Raw genomic sequence first — 26286 nt, forward strand, 5'->3', positions numbered from 1 at the left:
TCAGGGGCGCCGATCCTGTCTGGCCTCTACTTCTCCTCCCCCCTCAGTCCCCCTGCGTCCTACTCGTTCACTTGGGGGTTCCTCCTGTCTCCTTGGGGTCAGAGCCCCCCACCAGCAGCCGGCAGGTGCCCTAGTTGTGCGGAGATACTAACTCTGCGTCTTCCCACACTGCCATCTTGACTCCGCCTCCTCATGTTGATTCTTGTACTGAAAAAGGTTTCAGTCTTTAGTTTCTGACGCAGCAAATCTCATATTCAGATTGTCCACATACATTAATCCTCTAGGTTCATAAGTGGTCGTATGTCTGTCGATTAATATTAATTAACCTCCTCAGAGTGAGCTTAATCTGCCTTAGTGTTCTGAGCACAATTTTTATTTCAGTCACTTTAATGCTGCAGATTTTGCTTTCTTTTAAAATTTGGTGTTGGCTGGGAATTGCTTTATATTGTTTCTGGCTTCCTTATCCCTCTTCCATAAAGCATTTCTGAACTGTACTTCTTGTACCTGAGGAATTTCTGCACATAGTCATACATGGACCAGCTGCCATTCAACTCTAGTTTTCAGAATTGCCAAAACATTGGGTATTTAAACCATTAGGAATTAGAAGTCCTGTTTTCAGATCTGTGTGGTAAGAGCTGCTCTTTCACACACATTTCAGATATTTCTGTCCATTTTAATATTAAAGCTATTCCCTTAATTTCCATTTAGAAAAACACTTGTTTCATGATCAGACATTTGATTACTACTGAAGTCCAAATATAACTTCTATGAAATAAGTTCATTTGAAGAAAATATTAACTCACTGAGGTAGAGGTTAATACCTTGGACCTTTCCTTTCTGTTTTAAAGTCATATTTGCTTTTCTTTCAAAAAAATAGTTTTGTTGTCTCTCATCTATCTTTTTAGCCATGAATTTGACTCTGAACATGTTCCTGACCTGACAAAAGAACCCTATGTTCAAGACATCCATTCCGTGGGCTCCCTGTGTAAGCTGTATTTCCGAGAGCTCCCAAACCCTTTGCTCACCTACCAGCTGTATGAGAAGTTTTCTGTGAGTACAAGTCACTTTTAAGTCAAGTTCTTTTTGGAGTTTTGCTGTGGTTTTGTTCAAAACGTGTGAAGATTGGTTTGGTCATATGAGATAGTTGTATGAGGAAGAGGGGTCCTTTAACGAAAATAAAAACACTGTATTGCTAGCTGGTCCACAGTCTTCACTGTTTTCACCTTTTCACTCTTTCGGTTTCTGACTTTGAGCCACTAATCTTATAAGCCTCGATATTGGTTACACAAAGTTTTAAAAATACTATCTTTTAATAGATTTCAGTGTCCATATAGTGTGGAAACAAAGTTTACTTCCCTGAATACTACATTGTTTTTCCTTATAGTTCAGCATCAAAGAGTAAAGTCAATTAATCTCAAAGTGAAACTGAATTGTAAATGAAGAACTTTCATTTGTACCAACAAAGCCTAATAGTTTATTTTGCATTATGGTTGTTCTAGGATGCTGTTTCAGCAGCAACAGATGAAGAAAGGCTGATAAAAATTCATGATGTCATCCAGCAGCTCCCCCCTCCACACTACAGGTAAACCACATGTAAAATACCAGCCAAAACTAGAAGTCAATTGTGTAAAAGTGGGTTCTGGGGTTTCTGTTTAAATTTACTTGGAGTTCTAACTATTTAAACTTCTGTTTTTCCATATATTTGTATTAATTTGTCTTTGTATTCTCAGGGTCTGGCACAGTGCTTGGCATCCAGTAGGCACTTAACAAATGTTGTATGAATGAATGAACAAATGGATGGTTGACTGGGCCTGTTTGTTCGTTTGTTTTTTGAGACACTGAGAAATTGCTGAAGTTAGTGGGTGTATGACCACAGGTGTGAATACTTTGTGAATTGCTTTGTTTAAATCCAAAATATTGACACAGTGCTGGGTGCCTCTTTACTTGTTTACCCAGAAGATGACCCTTAAGGAATCTTCACTTTTTAAAATTCCTTTTTTCCTTTTGCTGTTTTGTATGGGTGATTTCCATTGCTATGTCTTCTAGCTCGCTAATCCCTCCTTCTGCTTCATCCAGTCTGCTCTTGAATCCCTCTAGTATATTTTTTAGTTAGATTATTTTATTTTTCAGCTCTGTAACTTCTGTTTGGAACTTTCTTATATTTTTCTCTTTGTCGAAGATCTCTCTGTTCATTCTTTTCTCAAGTTCAGTGAGCATCTTTATGATCATTACTTTGAACTTTTTTTTTAAAATTTTATTTATTTATTTTTATTTTTGGCTGCGTTGGGTCTCCGTTGCTGCGTGCGGGCTTTCTCTAGTTGCAGGGAGCGGGGCTACTTTTCATTGCAGTGCGCAAGCTTCAGTAAGCTGTGGCACGCGGGCTCAGTAGTTGTGGCTCACGGGCTCTAGAGCGCAGCCTCAGTAGCTGTGGCGCATGGGCTTAGTTGCTCCGCAGCATGTGGGATCTTCCCAGACCAGGGCTCGAACCCATGTCCCATGCATTGGCAGGCAGATTCTTAACCACTGCGCCACCAGGGAAGTCCCTGAACTCTTTATCTCTGTTTCATTAGCGTCTTTTTCTGAGGTTTTGTCTTACTCTTTTTTTTGGAATATAATCCTTTTTCCCTTCGTTTTGCCTAACCCTCTGTGTTTGTTTCTACGTATTAGTTGAAACAGCTGTCTCCTCCAGTTTTGAAGGAGTGGCTGCTGAGAGATTGGTTGGTTGGGGTGGGGGGGGTCTGTTGTCTCTGCAGTGCCCTGTGGGTGATAGCCTGACAACATCTGTCTGTCCAATTGTTTCAGTGCTCTGGGCCTCAGAAACGCAAGCCCCCCAGTCCCCAGTACTTAGGCGTTCAGGGGGTTGCTCACACCTTCCCGATCTGGCAGAGGTGGGGTCAGAGCTCAGGAGGAGGGAGCTCCATGTTTGTCATATCCCTCCCACTTGTGAGCCACCCACCATGGGAGGGGGTAACTGGCATGACTGCATCTTTCCTCTCTGCTCCATCCCAGTGGGGCTTTCCCACCCCACTTTTTTGTCCTTTCTGTAGAAGAGCTGCTCTGCCAGCCTTTAGGTCTTTTGTGGAGAGAGTCATCCTATGTGTATCTAGTTATAGCTTTGGTGTGTCCGTGCGAAGAGGTAAGCTCAGGATCTTCTTACACCACCATTTTGAACCCTCTCTTTTGTTTGCTTTTTTTTTTTTTTTTTGTGGTACGCGGGCCTCTCACTGTTGTGGCCTCTCCCGTTGCGGAACACAGGCTCTGGACGCATAGGCTCAATGGCCATGGTGCACCGGCCCAGCCATTCCGCAGCATGTGGGATCTTCCCGGACCAGGGCACGAACCTGTGTCCCCTGCATCGGCAGGCAGACTCTCAACCACTGCCCCACCAGGGAAGCCCTGTTGCTGCTTTTTAAAACCCAATTTAATTTGTATGTTAGCTTCCACTCTCAGAAATACTTTTGCTATGTCTGAGAAGACAGAATAAAATGGAGGATGACTGCCGTTTAGTAAGAGAAAGAAAATGGCATAAATTATGGATTGATTATAATGTACAAAGAAGCAAAAAGATAAAATTTTAAAATTTCAGTTATTGACAAGAAATTAAATTCAGTAGATGTTTTAGTAATTCACAAATTAAGTAAGTTAGTGCTGATCTTTTCAAAATGACATTGTACATATATATATTTTTAAAATTGGCACTAAATTTGGCACTAAATCAACACGAAAATTTTCAATCAACATTAAAAATCAACACTTTTTTTAGTCAACTCTGTAGCTGTAAATGCCTGGCAGTCGAGTCAGGAGGTAACTCAGCATTGGCTTGTCCTGTTACTGTTGTGGCCTGTCTTAGGAGGAATGTGAGAACTTTGAGGGGGTCTTAAGGACCCACTGAAGAGTGAAAAAAAAAACCTCAAAAGAACTTTTGTGAAGCAAGCTCAAGAAATTTAGGTGTTTAGCCCTGAAAAAGAAGGTTGAGAAGACAAATCTGATCAACACACAGTTATTAAAAAATATTTTTAAGGGGGACTAGGACTTTCTTTAACTTACCAGGAAAAGAAACCTAGCGCAATACGGAGAATATTGGCTTTGGTAGATAGACCCAAGTTTGAATTTCCAACTTCATCACTTAATAGCTGTGTGGCCTCTCCAAGCATCAATCTCCATATATGTGAAAACACTAACAATACTAACGATACGTTCTGAAGAGGATGCTTTTTAATGTAATGAGATCAAATGTGTGAATGAGTCTGGCCTTTAATATATTTTTTAGTATAATGCGTAGCAAGACAGATGATTAGATTTAAGCCGAGGCTTCTTTATAGTTTTACATGAGGTACTACGCGAATATCTTTTCTCTCTAAATTAAAATGGTCAATATAACTTATGTATATAGTTTTAAAAAGTCAAACGCTTATGCATAGCTGGCAGCAAAAAACCAGCAGTCCTGGGGCTTCCCTGATGACACAGTGGTTAAGAATCCACCTGCCAATGCAGGAGACACGTGTTCGAGCCCTGGCCCAGGAAAATCCCACATGCCGTGGAGCAACTAAGCCCGTGCGCCACAACTACTGAGCCTGCGCTCTAGAGCCCGCGAGCTACAACTACTGAGCCCTCATACCACAACTACTGAAGCCTGCATGCATAGAGCCTGTGCTCCACAACAAGAGAAGCCACTGCAATGAGGAGCCCGCGCACTGCAACAAATAGTAGCTCCCACTCGCTACAACTAGAGAAAGCCTGTGCGCAGCAACGAAGACCCAACACAGCCAAAAATAAATAAAATAAATAAATTTTTTAAAAAAACCGGCAGTCTCCTCTCCCTGTTCTGATTTCTCTTACCCAGAAGTTATTATTCTCAACTCTTACTTCTAGAGTTTACTCCCCTGTTTCTAAATAGCATGCTTATGTTTTTATTTCCTGGTTTTTCATTTTTAGGTATAATTATTTGCCTTCATTTTGTGGTAAATAAGGATGTAGCTGTAACTCCCCTCCCCCAATAGCACACAAACACACGGCCCCTTCTCTCCTCTTCCTAGTCTGGTTGTATCAGCATTTGGTGTGCAGCCAGAGTTCATTTTCTAAGTTGTTGTAACTACTTAACTGTTATTCACAGCTGCATCTAATAGTACACTAGGATTTTATTTCCCTTTTGGGATAACTGTGTGTTTTCATGGAGTGATGGCCTGTGTTTGGTTTGCTGAATATCTGTTTATTGCTAGTCTGTCCCCTGTCTCTCTCACAGAACTGTGGATGTTCTCTTAGTTGTATTTAAACATTTCAAGCAACCTTTTAAAAGAAGTTTTTCCCCATGAAAACACCCCTCCTGGTGCCTTCCGTCCCACTGCTCCGTCTGGGTTGATTGCTCTCTGGATCTCCACGCAGCTCCAGCCCTTCATCTTCCTCCTGGAAATTCCCTCCATCACTTTCTTAACGAGTTAGATCCCTTCTCTTCTGGATCTCTGGCTGTCACCTTCCATGTTTTACTCCCTGCTTTCCTAGTGTACATCTTTAGTAGCTCTGTGAGAAAAGGTGTATGGGAGGTAAATGTTTTGAGACTTTGATATGAAAATGCTCTTATTCTCCTCGAATATTTGATAGTTGGCTATATAATTTTAGTCTGTAAATAGTATTTTCCCATAATTTTGATGGTATTACACTATTGGCATCTAAGCAAAAATGCTGCAGCAAAGTCTGATACTAGAGTGCTACTTTTTTATATGATCTATTTTGTATTGTGTATATCCTTTCTGGATGTTTTAAAATTTAGAACATACCTAGTGGTCTGTTTCCTTAGTGACTCATCTTGGATTGGGTTCTTTTTCATTCTTTGCTCTGGGCACTCACTCGGCTTTTTTGAAAACTTCTGAGAAATTTTCTTGTATTATTTCCTTGATGGTTCTCACTGCAATGTAAACCTCATCCCTTTTCTTTATTCTCTTTCTGGAATTGTTTTAACTCTTGAACTAATAACTCTTTTAGTTTCTCACCTTCTCTTTGTCAGTTTCCACATATGGGTTTCCTCCAGTCCATCTCATTAAAAAAAAAAAAATTACTTCTGAGAACTAACTGCCTGCCTTCCCTTCCTCCCTCTCTTTCTTGTTTCTCTGAATGTTTCTCCTTTATAGCATCCTGTTCTATTCTTATTTCATGGATATATCTCTTCTCTCTGTGAGAATATTATTGGTAATTACAGGTTTGGTTTTGTTTTAAATTGTTCTCTGATCCTCTCGGTACTTGTTTCTTCCTCATTTGGCGGCTCATCTTTATCAAGACTTTGCAGAGAAAGGTTTATATATTAAGGTTTAGGTTTCAGAGAAATCTTTTTAAAATCTTGTTTTATAAATGTTGATGGCATTTAACTTAACTATGAATTAAAATAACCTTGCATAAACAGTCATAGAAACACTTAACATTGGCTTTAGGTAAGCTTATAATTCAAATGATATTAGTCGAAGTATTCAGAATGTTAGCCAAAGAAACTTAAATTGTGCCTTGGACATTAATCATCAGTACGTTTTACAGAGGGAATTGAGAGTGTTATTGGTTAATCTTGTGGGAGAATTAAGAGAACATCAGTAAGAAGAGTAGGAAGAAACCCTATCATATATCATACAGAGAGAGAGTATATATGTGTGTATATATAGAGAGAAAGAGTATGTATGTATATATTATATGTATATATACATGTGTATATTATATACATATATATGTATGTATTTCTCATATAGTGAAGTACAAATGTCTTCTATATATTTTATATTTTACACAAATAATCTCCCACCATTTGTTTTATTTATATTCCTTATATATTTATCCCCTGCAGTGTAGTACATTTATATCACCTATTATATATAATTTCTATATATTATAGAAATTATAATGTAGGGCTTCTGGAGCCAATGGCCTGTGTTAGCTGTCTGACCTTGTGACCTTGGGCAAGTTCCTTTGCCTCTCTGGGCTCAGTTTCATTGTTTGTAAGAGAGAGATAATAGTACTTTTCTCATAGGATTGTTACAGATATTAAAAGGAAAGCACTCAGAACAAGGCCTGTTAAATAATTATTATTTATATGAGTTAATAACCATTATTATTATCATTGTTATTGTCTGCTGTGTATCTTTATGTTTTTACTTGGTTGTGTATTTTATCTCTACAAACACACATACACAGAAACAAATGTGTGTGTGAATATATATATGTAAAAATATGCTCACACACATACATATATATTTCCTACTATATTGATACATATAGCTTTTTTACTATATTATGCTTATCTACTCTACTATCACTTATATTTCTTCTACCAAAGTATATATTCTTTATTATATATATATTTCTTAAGAATATATAGATATTTCCCCAGGAAATTACATGTATAGCTCCCTTGCTGTCTATTTAATCTTCCCTCTTGAACATTATGTACCTTTCCTGCTATATATTATATATTGTACAAATATCCTTCTATATGTTTTTTATATTTACTGTATTGCCTATTCTAGATATAACCCCTCTAAAGTATAAGCTCCCTGAGGTCGTGAATCCTGTCTTATCACTGTATTCTCAGAATAGAAACCTTGCACATAGTAAATGTGCAGTTATATATTGAACATGCATTTTACATATTTTGTACACTATATATTTTATAGATTGCTGATATATGTCTATGTATATGGAATACGTATATCCTAATATTATCCTCTTTTCTCCTGATGTGCATTATATTACCTACCATGTATGCCCACCTGTTTCATACATATTACTCACTGTATACATATTTCCTACTTGGCATCTATCTCCTATGTAATGTGTTTTTATATTCTAGTTTCTTCTATGTAATTTGTGTATCTTGTACTTCATATATCTCTTTTGATTCAGACTTTCTAAGATTTTAACATTCACATTTTCTAATTCCTTAATTGTTCTTGAAAAACATGATTCTTAATAGTGTTCTTTCATGTGAATGGGCCATATGTTATATAAACCTTTCCCCTAATTTGCCTATTTAATCTATATTTGTATGGTGGGAGTTTTTTCTCCAATTTTGAACACTGCTTATTGAGGACCATCCATTTACCTGAATCTTTTGGGGAATCAAGGTTATTTTTTAGGATAAAAACCTGGGAATTCTTGGAAATCAAAAGATCTTAAAAGTTTCTTCCCAACATAAAGCAGTTTTCAACTTGTATTCCATAAAGGTATATGCAGCTTATACTCTGCTAAATATGAAATGCTCATTTCATGGCACTCTGACTAAAATTCTCCTTTAGCTTTTAAAAAATCTTTACAATTAGATGTAAAGATTTACAGTTATATGTAAATCTTTACAATTAGGTGTGTGAATAAAATGGTGTCTTTTGTTTAATTTGCATTTCTTTTAAAATACATTCCTGAAGTGTTTTAATCTTTACCTTCCTTCTTCTACTCCTCCGACTCCAAATAATAAAATTTTACATTGTGTTCTAAATACATTTCTCAAGCTTCTTGTCTCTACATTGTCTCCAGGCCAGCCTCACTTCTGTCTGTGTGTCTTTCCTTATTTAACTTGTACAGAAGAGGGACCGAAAATTACCCCTTTTTTTTTGTCAGCTAGAGTAGATACTCAGTGCTATTGACGAGCACAGACTTTGGAGCCAAGCTGACCTGGATTTGATTCCAGCACCGCTTGTCTCTGTAACCTGGGCCAACATTGGCTCTCTCGCCCATAAAACGGGGGATGGTAACACCGTGCTTGTGGGGTCTGTTGTGAGAATTTGGTGAGATTCCCTGTAGAGGCTTCTTGAACAGTGCCTTGAGATGTTATCTTCCTTTTCTTAAATTCATGTCAGGCTCATCTGAATCTTGAAGGCTTATATGTTGACCACAATTTAATTTCTGTTTCAAATAATAGTCTTAAAACTTCTGTCTCCTGTTCACTGTCTTTAATAGTTTTGTAAGCTGATAGGTAATACCTCTGTGTTTATCTGACTTGGCTTACATTTAAGTTGATCATGCTTTATTTCTCAAAATACTCTGCGCTATTGTTTAATCTCTCTATATATAAAAAATTATTTAAATAAATCACACTTAGAATGTATAAGATAAACCAGGATATTAGGATTTGAAGTAGACTTTCTATTCCAAGAGCATGTTATTTGTTCAAATATTTTCCCCCTTGGTACCTACTGGAATTTTTCTTTTAGCTCTTTTTAGGCTTGTGAAATGTTTTCTTTTACAGAAGGAAAGTTTAAATTCTTTCCTGTCCGCATGTCTGCTGCAAGTAGAATAGCATAACTTCTTGATAGTATTTGTCTAGAAGCTAAATTTTGTGGAGGATTCACTTCACTGATGTCCCTGAAACTAAATTTCTAACAGGCAGGAGCAAATATTCCTAAAGATTTCTTTAAAACTAAGGCTGTTTTCGTTTTCTGAGCCAGTTCTGTCAGAAACTTTCATTTCTTACTGCATCTGCCTTAGACTTTTTTTCTTAGTATTCTGTAGATGTAATTATCATATATAAAATGTAGAATCCATAATATTCTGACAGTTCTGTAGTAGTAATAATATTCAAACCTAATAGGCAGCAAAAAAATTTGCTGGGATTTGTATGGTTTCTTTTTCCATTTTGCCATTGAAAACTTACAAGTTAATTAGTGGAGCTTTTATGCTCTATACTGATACATGGTGTTCCTTTTTGTTAATATGTTGTATTTCATTTTCCAGAACGCTGGAGTTCCTAATGAGACACTTGTCTCTTCTAGCTGACTATTGTTCCATCACAAATATGCATGCAAAAAACCTAGCAATTGTTTGGGCTCCAAACCTGCTAAGGTAAGTTGCATTTGACTTATGACCTGAAGTAGAAGCAGAGTGACCTTAAATAAAAGTAATTCATCAGTGTTCCTTAAGGATAATTTTTTAAATTAATTAATTAATTAATTTATTTATTTATTTATTTATTTATTTATTTTTGGCTGCGTTGGGTCTTTTTTGCTGCGCGCGGGCTTTCTCTAGTTGTGGCCAGCGGGGGCTACTCTTTGTTGCAGTGCGCGGGCTTTTCATTGCGGTGGCTTCTCTTGTTGCGGAGCACGGGCTCTAGGCGTGTGGGCTTCTGTAGTTGTGGCATGCAGGCTCAGTAGTTGTGGCTCAAGGGCTCTAGAGTGCAGGCTCAGTAGTTGTGGCACATGGGCTTTGTTGCTCCGCGGCATGTGGGATCTTCCTGGACCAGGGCTTGAACCCGTGTCCCCTGCATTGCCAGGCAGATTCTTAACCACTGCGCCACCAGGGAAGCCCAAGGATAATTTTTAAAAGTACAACTAATATGTTGTTTTTATGAGCATCTTCCTAAAACAGGCAGTCGGGGTTTAGCCAAGGCACTGTAAAAGTATGCTTTCTTCCTCTGGTTTGTCTGTGATTTACACATAAAGCAAAACATAATGCTCTTTAAGACTGCTATTTTGGGGACCCTGTGATGGTAATGTTGTTTACCCCACAGATCAAAACAGATAGAATCTGCCTGCTTCAGTGGGACAGCAGCTTTCATGGAAGTGAGAATTCAGTCTGTGGTTGTTGAGTTCATCCTAAATCATGTTGACGTCCTTTTCAGTGGGAAGATCAGCGCGGTCATTCAGGAAGGGGCAGGTATGGCTCTAACAGATGTTGTTCACTACCAGGAACATGTACTAAAACCTCTACCAGACTGGGAAACTGCATTTCTTATCTCAATTTAATAAATCTGTCTTAGTAGAAAGCAGCTAATTTATATCTGTTCCCCAAAATGCACAATATAACAGTTATTTTGTATGTTTTTAGTGACTACTAAGTATTAGACCTATCATGATCTAAGTTCAGGGCCCATAAAAAATGTATCATGTCACCTGTTATTGATGTATATAAAGGTGTAATATAGAGCAGCAGAAGTAAAATTCCTTCCAAAACTAAAAATACATGAATGATACTAGGCCTTGCCTAGAATCTTTTAAGAAAGGAAAATAGTTAAATTACTTAAGGAATTTTATATTTATATCTATCACTGTTAATAACCTGCTATGTAATCTTCTGTTCCTCACTTAGTATAAGACTCTATTACTTTTGCCATTTAAAAAACTTAATGAAGAAAATATAAAACAACACAGAAAGGGAGATAGATGGATGGACAGATAAGCAGATTGTTATACACACCCACAGATATTTATATTTTTTCCCCCCGTGTCATGACGTTTGACTCTCTCCATTGCTTTTTTTTTCTTTCTAAAGCTTCTCTATCAAGACCCAAGTCCCTGCTGGTTTCATCTCCATCCACCAAACTGCTGACACTGGAGGAGGCCCAGGCACGAACACAGGCTCAGGTCAATTCTCCAATTGTGACTGAAAACAAATATATCGAAGTAGGAGAAGGACCTGCTGCACTTCAGGGAAAATTTCACACCATAATTGAGTTCCCACCTGAAAGGTAAAATTCATTTAGTCCTCCTCAAAAATGTGCATTTCATGGCTATTTGTTATTTTCTTTTACTTTTGTATTTTAGTATTACTATATTGATTCTGTGCCAGTTCCAGAAAAACCTGTTCCTTCGACTCTGGATGTTACTTCATAGGGACTGATGTGAATGATTCTCGAAAAGCATTACAACATCATGTCATTGTTGGAAAGGAGAGGAAAGTCTGCTGTACAGGGAATATTGTTAGGAAAAATGATACATTTCCTCTATGTAGGGTGTCATTTTCTCTCAAATACGTTGTTGAGAAATTTGTTTAGAAATAAACGTTGCGACAGCTTATTCAGAAAACAGTGAATGGATAATGGCGTGACATTGGTTCCCACTGAGTTCAGAGTAGACCAGTGCTCCCCACAGAGCATCTCCTGACCAGCAGATCATTCTTGGCCAGCCCCAACCCCAGACCCACTGAACCAGAACTCTGGGGTGGGGTCCCACAGTCAGTCTTTTATCAGACCTTCCAGGTGGTTCTGATGTGTGACAAAGTTTGAGAACCACTGCTGTTCACTCTCTCAGTGTCCTTTCCAGCTCCTATTCTCTGTTTCTCTAAAGAAATGATAATAACATGGTTTTTATATCTTCTTTACTAAGTTACTGTGGGAAGACTAGTGTATGTGAGTTAATTTTGACTTCGGGTTACTGCTTTGGCTATTACATAGGAATGTGAGGACTTCACAACTCCATGGATTTGGATAGTACTAATGAAAGTTGAGAATTTATTTCCACATGTTAGTATACTTCTCTAAATTCCTTTCATTTCCCTTGATTAAAATATCCTGACAATAGTAAGTTAGAAATCTTTGTCATTCTAAGTTTATCTTCAGTTTCTTGAATTTACATGATACCTCTATAATTTTCTCAAAAACCTCTTTATAGAATAGTAATCAAGAGTGTCGATGCTGGGATACAGATAGACCTGGGTTCCAACTCTGACTCCATTATTTACTAGTTTTACAACATTAAGGAAGTCACTTCAACTTCTTAGTGTCATAATTTCCTCAGTTGTAAAATGAGAATAATAATACCTACCTTATATGGTTTTCTATAACTTAAATGAGATACTACATATACAGTTAGCATAGTGCCTGGCATTCAATATATGTTAGGTATTTTTCTTAATACTTTTCTTCTTCTTTGGCTTAATTCTCTTTCCTCACACCTAAAATCATTTTCTTCAACTCTGTTTTATTTTTGGAGTTTTAATATTTTCTTTTCCCAAGTATGTCTTATTCTCACTTATTTCATGGATTGTGAGGTTAGATCCAAATATGAAAATCTGTATAAAAGTTATCTTTGTGAAACTAGTTACTACTATTAAAATTCGTACATTTAATTTTCGTTTCCTGCTTTAGCTGCACAGCTCAGCCACACTGAGTGGAGTGAGCTCTGTGGAAGGTGGAGGTTTACTGTGTCAGCTGGGCCTCTCCAGGCTGCTTGGTTCTTTCCATCATTTATTCATTGTCCATAAGTAAGGGTAGCCCCTTAGGTATCTTAATACAGATTATTTTCTCTCATAGGAGGAGGCCTCAAAATAAAATGAAAAAATCTCCTGTGGGCAGCTGGCGTTCCTTTTTCAACCTGGGGAAATCATCATCTGTTTCTAAACGAAAGTTGCAGCGTAATGAGAGTGAGCCTTCAGAGATGAAAGCCATGGCTCTGAAAGGTCAGTGCATCACACCTTCCCTTCTCTCTGCGCTGCAGGAGCCGTTTGCCTGCAGGGCCACGCTTCCCAGCCTGTCATGCGGCTCTTCTCTAACTCATTCACAAACTCACCACATTGTTATAACAGGCTTCAACAGGATACGTCCTAGTTGGTTGTTACACGTGAATTGTCTTCTTTTACCAGTGCTTTATCCCCCAATACATATTATATATAAGTGTGTAGAAGTTGCCAATTCCTTTGGAAACTATATAGATTATATATAGTGTAAATGTGTTTAAAAATTCACAATATATTTGTAATGTAGTTTGTATACTGTTGGTAATAAAAATAACTGCTGTGGTATTTAAACTTACTAGTCTGCATATTATAGATTTTTAAAATGACAAAATCATATTTCAACATGCCTCTAAGAGTTTATAAGTCTTATAAACAAGGTATCTTTTTACCAGATGATTCATTGATGATAATATCTTATTGGATAGATAAATCTATTACTGTGTTGTTGAAAGTACTGCTCTTTTAAAAATCATTTAAATCTACTGGTATTAACAGGTTCTGAATCTAGGAAGGAAAGTAGTGCTTACTTCTTGGGTAATGTTAGAAATACAACATTCAGTTCATTTAATTCATCATTCATTCACTTTGCAATCATGTACTAAGCATGTGCTAGATATTTTGATAGCAGCTTCTGCAGATAGAAAGAAAATTAAGACACCACCCCTGCCTTCCATGTCTTACTTGGGACAGCATATGTGTAAAAAATAAATTTCATGCAGAATCTTAGCTATTGAAATAGAGGCTCATGTGAGGTATTTATGGCAAGAATTGTCAGTTCATGTGGGGAGAGGAAAGAGAACCTTGGTTTGGGTTTCGAAGGATAAGTAGGGATTCACCTGATCAACGAGGGACTGAGAAGGCATTTCAGGAAGTGGGAGCAGAGTGTGTGCTGGTGTGGGGGCAGGGAGCCATGGAGAGCGCGGCTGGCGGGATGGTGCGCGATGGTGCGCAAAGAGGCTCCGTTCTTAGGGGCCCGGAAGCTTGCTGGAGTTTTGGGTTTGGACTGCATTCCTTGGTGCGGGGGCGGGGGGGGGTCATTGAACGGCTTTGTTACCGAGTCCAAGCTCGCTCTGCTTGCTGCACGACAGCAGGCCAGTAAATCAGAGACGAGGTATTGAGGCAAGGAATATGGCCGGCAGAGGAGAAGATGGCAGACTAAAGTCTCAAAATAACCATCTTTTTGGGGGTTTGGAAGTCAGTTTCTTTTATATATAGCACAGAGAGGGGGAGGAGATGAGGAAGTAAAGTAAAAAGGCCTTACATTTTGCATATTTCACCTGGAATGGCCAGCCTCGGGGAGGGGATGTGTTAATTTCTTCTCTCTTGCAGCCATCCCCAGGTGGGACAGGGTCCAGGATGTTTCCCTGAACAAAGGCACTTTGTTTTAACATTCAGGCAGAGGAGCAGGGTTCCCCGAGGCAGGCCATTATGTATAGATAGTATCCTTTTAGTGAACAAAAGCAGCGGAAAGCAAAGGTTAAAGTGAAAGAAACAGATCCAACGTGGAGTCCCGGTTTGTCTCTTCCCTGTTACACAACATGATCGGGGTTGGGTTTAAGAAACATGACTTTGACAACAGCATAGGGAATATATGGGAAGAGGACAGGACTGGAGGCTGGACAGTAAATCAGGAGACAGTTACAATTGTGCAGGCAAGAAACGATGAGTGTCTGGAATAAGCAGTGGCCATGGGAGTGCGAAATAGATTTGAGAAGTGTTCAGGAAGCCGAATCTACAGGGTGGGTGACCAAACGGTGGTGAAAAATGAGAAAGATAATTTTCAGGTTTTGATTAAATGGTAAGGGAGTTGGTGGTGCCATTATGCCTGTAGGGAATAGTAGGTTTGGGAAGAAAAATAATGTGTTAATTTTGGACATAGTGAGTTGGACCTGCCCAAGAGGTGATTAATAGTATGGATCTGGCATTCAATTAAGGGGTTTAATCTAACTAGAAATGCAGATTTGAAAGTCATCAGCAAACCAAGGGTGAAAACCCTAGGGATGTATTCTGTGGCCGAAGCAGAGCCCGTTGAGTGAGAGAAGCCAGCTGGGGCCTGAGTCCTGGAGAAAAGCAGTGTGTAGAGGGTGGAGAAGGCAGAGCTGTCATGAAAGGAGAACGAGAACAAGCTGTGCCTAGGCAGGGAACAGAAGAGCCCAGCGCCAGCAGCAGAAGCCGCGGAGGAAGAGCTTACAAGGAAGTGTCAGCAGCCTTGAGCACTGCCAAGAGGTTGAAAGAGGATGAGGATGTTTAACAAATCAGATTCAACATGTGTGATTAATTAAATGACCTGTGTTAGTTTCCTAGGGCTGCCATAACAAATCACCACAAATTGAGTGGATAAAAACAACAGGAATTCGTTTCCTCACAGTTCTGGAGGCTAAAAACTGAAATCAAGGTGTCAGCAGGGCCATGTTCCCTCTGAAGGATCCAAAGAATCCTTTCTGGCCTCTTCCAGCTTCTGGGGACACCTGGTATTCCTTGGCTTGCGGTGGTACCACTCCAGTCCTGCCTCCATCTTCACATGGGTTTTGCTCTGTCTCTCTGCATCTTTTCTTCTTAAAAGGATACCAGTCATTGGATTTAGGGCTCACCCTAAATCTAGTTTTGTTGCCGAAATATCGGCTTCCCTGTGCACCGATGCCCAACAGAAATATGGAGACAGATTTTGGAGGAAGAGAGAGATAGCTTTATTTTTCTGCCAGGCAGAAGGGAAGACACCGCAGGCTAGTGCCTCAAGAACTGTGCCGCCCTGTCCTGGGGGTTCTTGTAGGTGGAACTCCCAAGGATAAGTGATAGGATCAAAGTGGTGAAGGTCTTGCCTTCTTCTTCTTCCAGTATTTTAAAACAGTCACTGCTGGCGTCAGGCAGCCTGTTAATTGGGTCCGTTCATCTCTGCGTTATCAGCCTGCGACCTTCTTTCTGAAATGTAAACAGCTACAAGGGGTGATTTGCTACAAGAGAATGCAGCAAGAGTAAATGCCAGGTGCAGGGTACAATTCATATGGAATCAGAGAGTAATTAGCTTTGTGAAGGACATGTCTAGCTACAAGTATTTGTTAGTAGTAACAGCTAAAGAATAACCAGGATTGCTTAACTCTTTCAGGGCTCTTTATGCTGTTTCCCCAGCCTGTTCATTGTTGCTTATTTTTCTTGTTTATCAGAAAAGTCTCATTTCTATTTTCGCTGTAACAGTATGAGATCATCTCAAGACATACTGATCTTTCGGAAATATAAAAGCAAGTTTTAAAACTCATCTCTATTCTCAAGTTCATAATCCTTTAGAAAAGATTTTTCACATAGGAAGCCACTTGAGAACAGTACAACACATTATAAAATACAATGCAAAATTGAATATGGTTGCAAAAATATAATTACTATTGGAAGTTAAATATATGCACAGAAAAGCACTGTTCCCTTTCAGTACATATGTAACGGTGAATAAAGCCTGACACTGTTTGGTTTCGACTCTTCAGGTGGCAGGGCAGAAGGGACCTTGCGCTCAGCTAAGAGTGAGGAGTCTCTCTCTTCTCTCCACGCAGCCGATGGTAAGACGAAAGCATCAGTTGTTTTATTCTAGAATATATTTCATAAAAGGACACACAAAGTATATTTTATAAATACATGCTTAATAAATAGGCTACAGACTATATAATTTCCTAAAAATACTAGTATCTATTGATATTTAGCATTGTCCATTGATGTTTTAATATGGTACCAGTCTTTAATTTTTTCACTTTTGACATGATTGCTATTCAATTTACATAAAAATAGGTGAATTGTTTTAAGTTAACCATTTATATTTATTAATGCCCAGTGGAAAATGGTGTTAATAGTATTTCTTTAAATTTCACAATGAGAGCACAATGTTTGTTACAAAGTATAAAATTAAGCAGTTTTGATGTTTAGACCAGTAGTCTTTTGTCTTGCAAATTTAACCTGACGTTAAATCTCATACATCACTTTGGTTAGAGGCAGCCCTCATTATCTGAGGATGATTAGTACCAGGAGAAGGCAACTTAAAGTGAATCTGCTTAAAATGGGGACCAAAATTTTGTGGTAAATTGTACAAAAAGATTTGATTGCAACTTGAAGAACAAAACTAAAAAATTTTGAAAATAACTTTTTAGCTTCCGCTTAGCGTAAGTTGGGTTATAGTTGCAACTCTGTACTAATTTTTAGAATGAACAAAGATTACTTCCATGTTGACTTGGAGGGAGGTAGAACTTTTTTGACAAAACCATGTAGTTTAGCAAATAAGACATCCTCCACATCATGTTTGGCTTGTGCAGCAGTATGGTAAAAAAAGGCCCTTGTTGGGCTTCCCTGGTGGCGCAGCGGTTGCGCGTCCGCCTGCCGATGCAGGGGAACCGGGTTCGCGCCCCGGTCTGGGAGGATCCCGCGTGCTGCGGAGTGGCTGGGCCCGTGGGCCGTGGCCGCTGGGCCTGCGCGTCCGGAGCCTGTCCGGACTTTTCTTAATCCATTGGTATTCAAATTGTGCTCTTTTGAAGTTTCCTGGGGTGTCTTCCTTCTGGTCAGCTTTCTCACCCTCATTTATAACTTCTAGCTGCCAGGTCCTCATTGACCAATGGCTCTGCTTGTGATTCAACAAATCCTTGCCTTTCACTTCAGTTGGGTGTCTGACATCTTACTGGTTTTCCAAGATTTTCCATTTCACTGAAGTTAAGAGAATGGTTCACAAAAACAATGCAGTGGGCTGGGTAGGTGCTTGTATTAAGCAGCAAATAATATTTGAGTAGGGATTAATTTTATAAGTGGTCAACACATTAGTGGATGTGTTTGTGTTAAGACAGTGCCTCTTTATTGTACATTTTCACTATGGCAATTCTAATCATTGTAATAGAATAGTGAGACAGAGGACTTCTTTTACCAGTTGGATGTTTAGCAGTATCATAAAATCAGGTAATACTCTACCACTCTTAAGGCCTCTCCTTGAGAAACTTAAAGCCTGTTCTTGGTAAAGAAAAAAAAAATTATTTTTAAGTATTTGAAAGGAATCCTTTACTAAATATTTGTAAGCACTTTTTTTTGAGAAGTTCAATTTTGTAGAAATTTGGGTATGAGGATTTTTCCTCAGAAAAACAAAGAGAAAACCCTTTTTGCTATTGTATATCCAAAGTACCATTTAAAGTGGTTAGTTCTACCTCACAAATCATGTGTGAGGTCAGTGATAAAATCAGACAGAAAGAAATGAAAAACTTGGGCAAAGTCACAGGAGTCAATGTTGGACTAGTAATAGAATCTAAGAGTTTTGAGTCCTTTTTCCTATTGAAACCATCAAATGCATTCTCCCTATGATCGAATCAAATGTGTTTGTTATTTAGCATTTGCTTTGGGAGTTCCATCTGTGTGCCCCAAGAGACAATTATGTTTTCTTACTCTATATGGTATGTTTCTGCTGTACGAAGTAGATGATTTATCATGGCACCGTGTATCCTGTGACATTCATACTCTGATATTGTATCCATTTTTACCAGGTGATTCCAAGCTGTTCCGACCCAGGAGACCTAGATCTAGCAGTGATGCCCTGAGTGCCTCTTTTAATGGAGAGATGCTGGGGAACCGCTGTAATTCCTACGATAATCTGCCTCACAACAATGGAAGTGAGGAGGAAATAGGGCTGCTGCACATTCCGGCTCTCGTGTCTCCTCATTCAGCTGAGGATGTTGATCTGAGCCCACCAGACATCGGGGTAGCCAGCCTGGATTTTGACCCAATGTCATTTCAGTGCAGTCCTCCTAAGGCCGAATCAGAATGTCTGGAGAGCGGGGCTTCCTTTTTAGACTCATTGGGATACTCCAAGGATAAACAGAGTACCAATAGAAAGGACACAGAAGCAGGTGGTAGCCAGTCTCAGACTCCAGGAAGCACTGCAAGTTCTGAACCTGTCTCTCCTCTTCAGGAGAAACTGAGTCCATTTTTTACCCTGGACTTGAGCCCAACTGAAGAGAAATCATCTAAGCCAGCCTCGTTCACTGAAAAGGTCGTCTATGCTTTCTCTCCAAAGATTGGACGGAAATTAAGCAAATCCCCCTCTCTGAATATATCTGAGCCAATTTCAGTGACCCTTCCCGCTCGGGTGTCAGAAGTCATCGGTACCGTCGCAAACACAGCAGCTCAGAATGCACTTTCTCCAGCTTGGAACAAAAGTGGCGAAGAAAGTGATGTCGTAAATAGATCCCCCACCCAGGTAGTAAAGATAAAAGCAAACGAGAGAGAGGCCCAGGAAGGGTGTGAGTCTGAAGTCCAGCCCCTGGACCAGGTGGCTGCTGCAGACGCAGACCCGCCAGGGAAGGAGGAGCCTGCCTCAAGCAGTCAGAGTAAGGCTGTACCTTCTGGACAGACTCAGACAGGTACCATTTGTTTTCCTCCATTCTTTCTTTAAGCTAAGAGGGATCTTCAATCCTGTGTGCCAACTGTGCCTTTTAAGAGAGAAAATTACTCCACAGCTAGCCTTTAATCAAACAGAATGTTTTTCTAGGTGGTGCTGATGGCTCAAAGCCCTAAATTAAAATCAGTCAAACAAAAAATCCCCCAAAGGGCCAGTGGTCCTGCTTCAAACCTTCATAAAGTCCCCTTATCTCCTTGGACAGTCAGAATTCCTGGATAATTTTTGCACAACTTCGTAGCTCTTGATTCTGTTTTCTCTTCTGATAAAATATCTAAATTATAGCCTTACAAGTTAACCAGCCAGCCTACACCATCAAATATAAAAACTATTCTTAATAACAATCTGCAAGCACTTGAAGCTTGTTTTCTAAGCAATCTTTTCTGAGTCAGGTGAGGGACCTGCTTCACCCCCATCTCTGTAGCAATCTAAGAGGAGATTGCAATCTTAAACACTCTTTGTTTTAGTTTTCCTTCTGAACCAGATGTGTTTTCTACAGCATTTGCATGTGGGATAGAAGATCGTGGATTGCCATTTTGAAATATGGAAGGCACCCATTTTTTTAGTGATGAAATGGGGAGTGTTTGGCTTTCCGTATAGGATAACACAAGCTACCTTTTCACTTTCATTTTTTTTCCCAATTTCCCACCAGGAGCAGATACCCATGACCCCCCTCAGGATTCCGTTCCTGTAAGTTCAGTCTCTCTTATCCCACCACCACCGCCTCCGAAAAATGCTGCCCGCCTGTTGGCGCTGGCCTTAGCTGAGTCTGCACAGCAAGCCTCGACCCAGTCGTTGAAGAGACCGGGCGCTTCCCAGGCTGTTTGTACACATTATGGAGACACAGCAGTGGCTGCGACTGAAGAGAAACTGCCTACTGCCTATTCTAGTGCTACCTTAGATAAAGCCTATTTCCAAACCGATAGGCCAGCTGAGCAGTTCCACCTCCAGACCAAGGCCTCCGGAAACTGTGACCAGCCAGCACCGGATACGGCAGCTACTGGGGTTTATACCCATTCCAACGCCACTGAATCTGGGGAGCAACGACACCCAGCAGACATACCAGGCAATCAGCCGCCTCGAATCTATTTATCTGGGGACCCAGAAAAGGCCAGAGTCACTTCAGTTCCCTTAACAGATTCTGAGTCTGATGATCACATAAGTTTCCCTGAAGACCAGTCTGTGAAGACCAGTATGCCGACTGTCTCCTTTGTGGACCAGGATCAGCTTCATTTCTACAGTGGAGATCAGCCTCCTTCTTATCTTGGTGCAAGTGTGGATAAGCCCCATCACCCTTCAGAACTTGCAGACAAAGCTCCCGCACCTTCTAATTTGCCTAGGGACAAAATGTACCTTCCTTCTGGGTCCCCTGAAGAGAATGCCAGCACAGCCCCCGTGGCTTACATGACCACTGCTCCAGCAGCAGCTGACGTGAGCGCCAGGGAAGCCAACTGGGATGTGGTCGAACAGCCCAGCGCAGCAGGGTTCACCGCTGCCACCCTCCAGCGCGGTCACAGAACTAATCGTCCCCTCCCCCCGCCTCCTTCCCAGAGACCCTCAGAGCAGCTCCCAGTCCTGGGACAGGTACAAGCCGCAGCCAGTATAGGACTAAACAACACCCACAAGGTAAGAAGGGGGGAAGTCAGTGAGATGAAATGTGCATTTTTCCGAAGGTATGTCACTTTCCAACAGGGTGAGTTGTTACCTTGAGTGAGATCTGACATCTGCCTTTAAGTCCTGTGGCAGGTTTCCATGAAACATTTCCCAGTTGAGGTTGGGATCTGCCTTTATTGTGATGCTGGTTTTCCTCTGAAAAAAGAGTGGTTACTTGACAGCTCTAGTTTAACGATACCTGCTCCCTTTAGTTCCTAAGCATGTGGGTAGTTTCTTCATAGAAATACGAAGAGATTGTGAACAAACGAGTCAAGCTGGGCCTTAGGTGTCAGGGTTGCAGGGTTTTCCCGGCTCCATCACTGATTCATTGTGGCTCTGGGCAAGTCGTCCAACCACCTCTGCCAATTACTCACATCTGCACTACCAGAGCGCTGTATTCTCAGGACATTTGAAAGACTTTCTGCCTTAACAGACTTTTTAGCAACATCAGAGATGAAGCGTCTTAGGACTTTTTGTTATTTTCTCAACATTAACCAGCAGATTGTTCTATAGTTAAGCACCTGTTTTGATGAGAGAATGTTATACGCAGAATGCTAAGGGTTTTTGTGGTCACCTTGAACTAAAAGGACTTCACTATCTAGTCTTCTGTGCCAGATGCTCTTTCTAGTGGCTGCTTCTCAAGGGGAGTGTGTTTGCAGCCCTGCAGTGAGGACCACGTTTGGCTTCTGCTGCCACAGACTGGCTGGAGCACAAGGAGGGAGGGAGAGACAGGGGCTGTTGGATGCCACCTAGACGAACCCCTTCCTGTCCTTCCCTGGACTGGGGGCTGAAAACTGTCCACTGGACAGCCGTGAGTCACTTTAAAAGCCTCTCCAGATAGAATCAATGCTTCTTGTTTAACGGGATGTTCTCGGTGTTGAGCCTGAGCTACACAGATAGACCGGGTGTATGTTTTTAAGCCTGGTGGTTATTTGGCTAAACTTCTCTTTGGTCTGCACAGTAAGATAGTGTCATGGGCCACCTCATCTCACGTTGAAAACCTATCGTAAATTAGAACAGCTCTCCAAAGATGGGATGGCTGCTACACCAGATGGCCACACAGGCCTTCTTTTCGTGGCAGTGGGGACAGGCAGGTCTCTGTCCTGTCCGGTGTATCCGCACAGCTTGGGAAATTTCAAGCTGCTGCCCAAATGGCCTCAACTTGTGAGTTGTGAATTTATTTAATAGCGTTTGATTCCATAGAGGGGAGCAGAAAAAACAAACTCATAACGTTATCATCTTTCAACAGGTTCAAGGAGCAGTTCTGGCTCCAGAGAGGCCGCCTGAAGCCAGAGCCCTGGGTGACCCCACGCCTGTCCTGGCCGGTGACGGCGGGGCAGCCGTGCAATTTCCCACCTCCGCTCCTGCTCCCCAGCCCAGCCTTCCCGAAAAGGTGCGGGAAGGCGCCAGGGCCCCCCTGCCACACCTGCGCGGCGAGCCCGTCCCCGTGCACCCCTCCTGTGGCTTCCCTATCCCGGGGCCCCCCACCAGGACCATGGAGAATAAAATCGCCGCTGCTATCCACTCCAGCTGCGCAGACACATCCAGCAGCTCTGGGCACCATCCCTTTGTCACGGCTTCCTCAGCCTCCGTGGAGGACATTTTGCCTTTACCAGTCCCTGTCCCGCAAGCCAAGCATGCCTCTCAGAAAACTGCTTATTCCACCTTTGCTAGGCCTGATGTCACCACTGATCCCTTTGGTCCAGAAAACTGTTTGCATTTCAGTATGACTCCAAACTGCCAGTACCGCCCCCAGAGTGTCCCCCCTCCTCATGGCACAGTGGAGCAGCACCAAGTGTACGGTTCCAGATCAGAGCCGCCGGCCTGCACGGGTCCTCGTTACAGCGCGTACGTGGCCCCGGGAAGAGGCGTGTCTGGACACCACCTGAAGCCATGCAGCCGCACCGAATACGTGTCCTCTCTGAGCTCCTCCGTTAGGGGCAGTTGTTACTCCGAAGAAATGCCCCTGTACCCCACCATCCGCAGGGTGCAGTCTCTCCACACCCCTCCATCGTCCATGATTCGCTCTGTCCCCATTTCGAGGACAGAGGTGCCCCCAGATGATGAACCAGCCTACTGCCCAAGACCCCTGTACCAGTATAAGCCATATCAGTCCTCCCAGGCCCGCTCAGATTATCACGTGACTCAGCTCCAGCCTTACTTTGAGAATGGCCGGGTGCACTACCGCTACAGCCCCTATTCCAGTTCTTCTGGTTCCTATTACAGCCCAGACGGGGCCCTGTGTGACGTGGATGCCTACAGCACAGTGCAGTTGAGGCCCCTTCACCGCCTGCCCAACCGCGATTTTGCTTTCTACAATCCTAGGCTGCAAGGAAAGAACGTGTATGGCTACGCTGGTTTGCCTTCACGTCCCCGGGCCAATGTGACTAGCTGTTTCTCTGCTAATGACCACAGTGTAGTCAACATGCCTCCAGTGGCTGATGTAAAGCACACTTACACCTCATGGGATTTTGATGACATGGAAAAATACCGCCTGCAGTCCATCCGGAGGGAGAGCCGTGCGCGGCAGAAGGTGAAAGGGCCTGTTATGTCCCAGTATGACAACATGACCCCCGTGGTGCAAGATGATGTGGGTGGGATCTACGTCATCCACCTGCGGAGTAAGTCGGATCCTGGGAAAACTGGGCTTCTCTCGGTGGCGGAAGGAAAGGAGGGGCGGCACCCAGCCAAGGCCCTCAGTCCCGAGGGAGATGACCGCCTCTATAGGAAGCACCTGGAGCCAGAGTTCGACAGAGCCCACCACCATGGAGGACACGGCAATGGGCAGTCAGAGAAGCCGACCCTCCCTCAGAAGCAAAGTAGCCTCAGGAACAGGAAGCTGCATGACATGGGTTGTAGTCTCCCTGAGCACAGGGCACATCAGGAAGCAAGCCATAGGCAGTTGTGTGAGTCAAAAAACGGGCCGCCTTACCCACAGGGAGCCGGCCAGTTAGATTATGGGCCCAAAGGGATTCCAGACACTTCTGAACCAGTCAGCTACCATAACTCTGGAGGGAAATACATTCCATCAGGGCAGGAGTCTCTAAGACTGAACCACAAAGAGATGAGGCTCCCCAAGGAGCTGGAGAGGCCTCGGGCTAGGCAGATTGCAGCCCCAGAGAAACACTCCAGAGACTGCTGCAAGGAGGGGGAACCCCTCGCGCAGTCAGCAGTCCCACCCCCTAAGCCAGAGAGGAGTCACAGCCTGAAGCTCCACCACACCCAGAACGTGGAGAGGGACCCTGGCGTGCCGTACCAGTACCAAACACACGGCAGGCGCCAGGGCAGTGGGGCTGTCGGGCCCCAGTACGATAACCTGGAAGGCTACCACTCCCCGCCCCAGCACCAGCGAGGAGGCTTCGGAGCAGCGGCGAGGGGCACACATGTGCCCCCCAGCTTTCCCCACCCACAGAACAGGACATACGCTACCGCTCTGGGGCAGGGCGCCTTCCTGCCCACAGAGCTGTCCTTGCAGCATTCTGAGACACAGGTCCATGCGGAATGAGCCCCAGGAGCAATAGAGTTGAAGCAGCCTCTGCTGGACAGTGGACTGTTCTATTTTTTTTCAGTAACCAAAAAAAAAAAAAAAAAAAAAAAGATACAAAACCCCTGACCACATTTAAAAAATAAGAAGAAAAATCACCATCTTTTCCCCCCTTCCCTGCTTCACCACCTCTTCCATCTACAAACTGTGTCATTTTTATCATTTAAAGATCTGAAAGATTGTACAGCACTCTGTTGAAAATCTCATAAAGAAATTTGTTACAGACCATACTTGCCATATGTAAGGGCTGATTTGTAAGAGCCTGAGGACTGCCTTTAACTGAATTTGAGTTTGACTTTGTCCTTCCTAGCATTTTCTGTGTCCTTCAGAGCAGCTGATGCCCACTTCCCTGAAGGTCTTTGTGTATCCTGTCTGTTCCCACTTGCTTTCCCAGTAGCCACGTCTTGCCTAGAGGGACACCCGTTTTTCTAACTTCATTCCCTCTGTCTTAGAGAAGGGGCTGTGTGTTATATTAGACTGGAGAAAAACTTCTCCTTGATCCTTCACATAAGTCTATTGGACATTTAGAAAATCATAACAACAAAAAAGGAATTAAGACTTTAAGCATTTAATAACCATCACAAAACGTCAGACCACTTAGATCCAGGCTGAACCATGCTTGTCACATCCTTCCGTAGCTGCCCCTCACAGCTCAGCGAGCAGGCGCATCTCGCTGCAGAGGGGGTCTGTAAGTCAGAATTAGAGAGACTTCTTAGCTGGAAGTCGGTGACCTTTGTTAGTACCGGAAAACGACATCAGTGGTTCTAAGCTGCTGCCTGCCTTCAGTTCTTTTTTTTTTTTTATTCTCAGTAATATTTGTTAAATTGTGATCCTAGTGAAATATTTCACACCATTTGTTTTCCTAAAGCAACTTTTGTTTTTCATTTAAAAGAAAACAGCATGGTTCGACTGGATAAACATAATTTATCATGATTACAAATTTACATGTTAATTTGTTTCTAAACCAGGTGTCCTGGGAATTCTTAAAGTAGCTACAGGTTATCTGTTAGTAAACTGAGCGTTCCTGCAATAACCACTTAGCACAGCCCGTTTCACCTGCTGGAATTCTGGGCAGTGACCGTTTACACCCTGAGGAATGAACGTACTGTTTCTTCCCTCTGTCCTTGTGCGATCACAGTCTTACTGTAATTGCCATCCACACCAGCATTTCAGGTATAGTCCTTACAACGCTGGAGACATGTTAAACATGTTCATACCCAGGACTTTCTTTTGAAAGTTGCATTCCATTTTCTCAACCCACCTCACCACGTATGCCAGACTAGAAGGCAGTCCTGTATTTATAAAACGAGTTGAGATTGTCATGTCATTCCATAGCTCTTTATAATACTTGATTTTTATACATGCACATGTTTTAAATGCTCAGTTTGTAGAAGATACTAGGAGAATTTCATTCCATTTACTGGATGGTTGCTGCTCTGGCTTTTTAAAACTTGGAATTTTATTTAGAGCAAAGAAAAATATTTTA

At 41.8% G+C, this 26286-nt stretch overlaps 1 protein-coding gene across 2 annotated transcripts in view; it reads left to right on the top strand.

The window, feature by feature from the left end:
- Positions 1-26065, top strand: part of ARHGAP32 (Rho GTPase activating protein 32) — a 196880-nt gene extending 170815 nt beyond the window's left edge. For both annotated transcript variants that reach the window (XM_024131194.3, XM_024131195.2), the window contains 10 exons: positions 906-1050; positions 1500-1582; positions 9703-9810; positions 10475-10620; positions 11236-11431; positions 12995-13140; positions 16671-16742; positions 18693-19568; positions 20256-21229; positions 22506-26065. In XM_024131194.3, coding sequence (XP_023986962.1) covers positions 906-1050; positions 1500-1582; positions 9703-9810; positions 10475-10620; positions 11236-11431; positions 12995-13140; positions 16671-16742; positions 18693-19568; positions 20256-21229; positions 22506-24761 — 5002 coding nt within the window. In that variant the 3' untranslated portion in view covers positions 24762-26065. The remainder of the gene's footprint in view (positions 1-905; positions 1051-1499; positions 1583-9702; positions 9811-10474; positions 10621-11235; positions 11432-12994; positions 13141-16670; positions 16743-18692; positions 19569-20255; positions 21230-22505) is intronic.
- The last annotated feature ends 221 nt before the right edge of the window (positions 26066-26286 follow it).

Source organism: Physeter macrocephalus, chromosome 16 (assembly GCF_002837175.3).
Source record: "Physeter macrocephalus isolate SW-GA chromosome 16, ASM283717v5, whole genome shotgun sequence".
In the NCBI taxonomy this organism is placed as follows: domain Eukaryota; kingdom Metazoa; phylum Chordata; class Mammalia; order Artiodactyla; family Physeteridae; genus Physeter; species Physeter macrocephalus.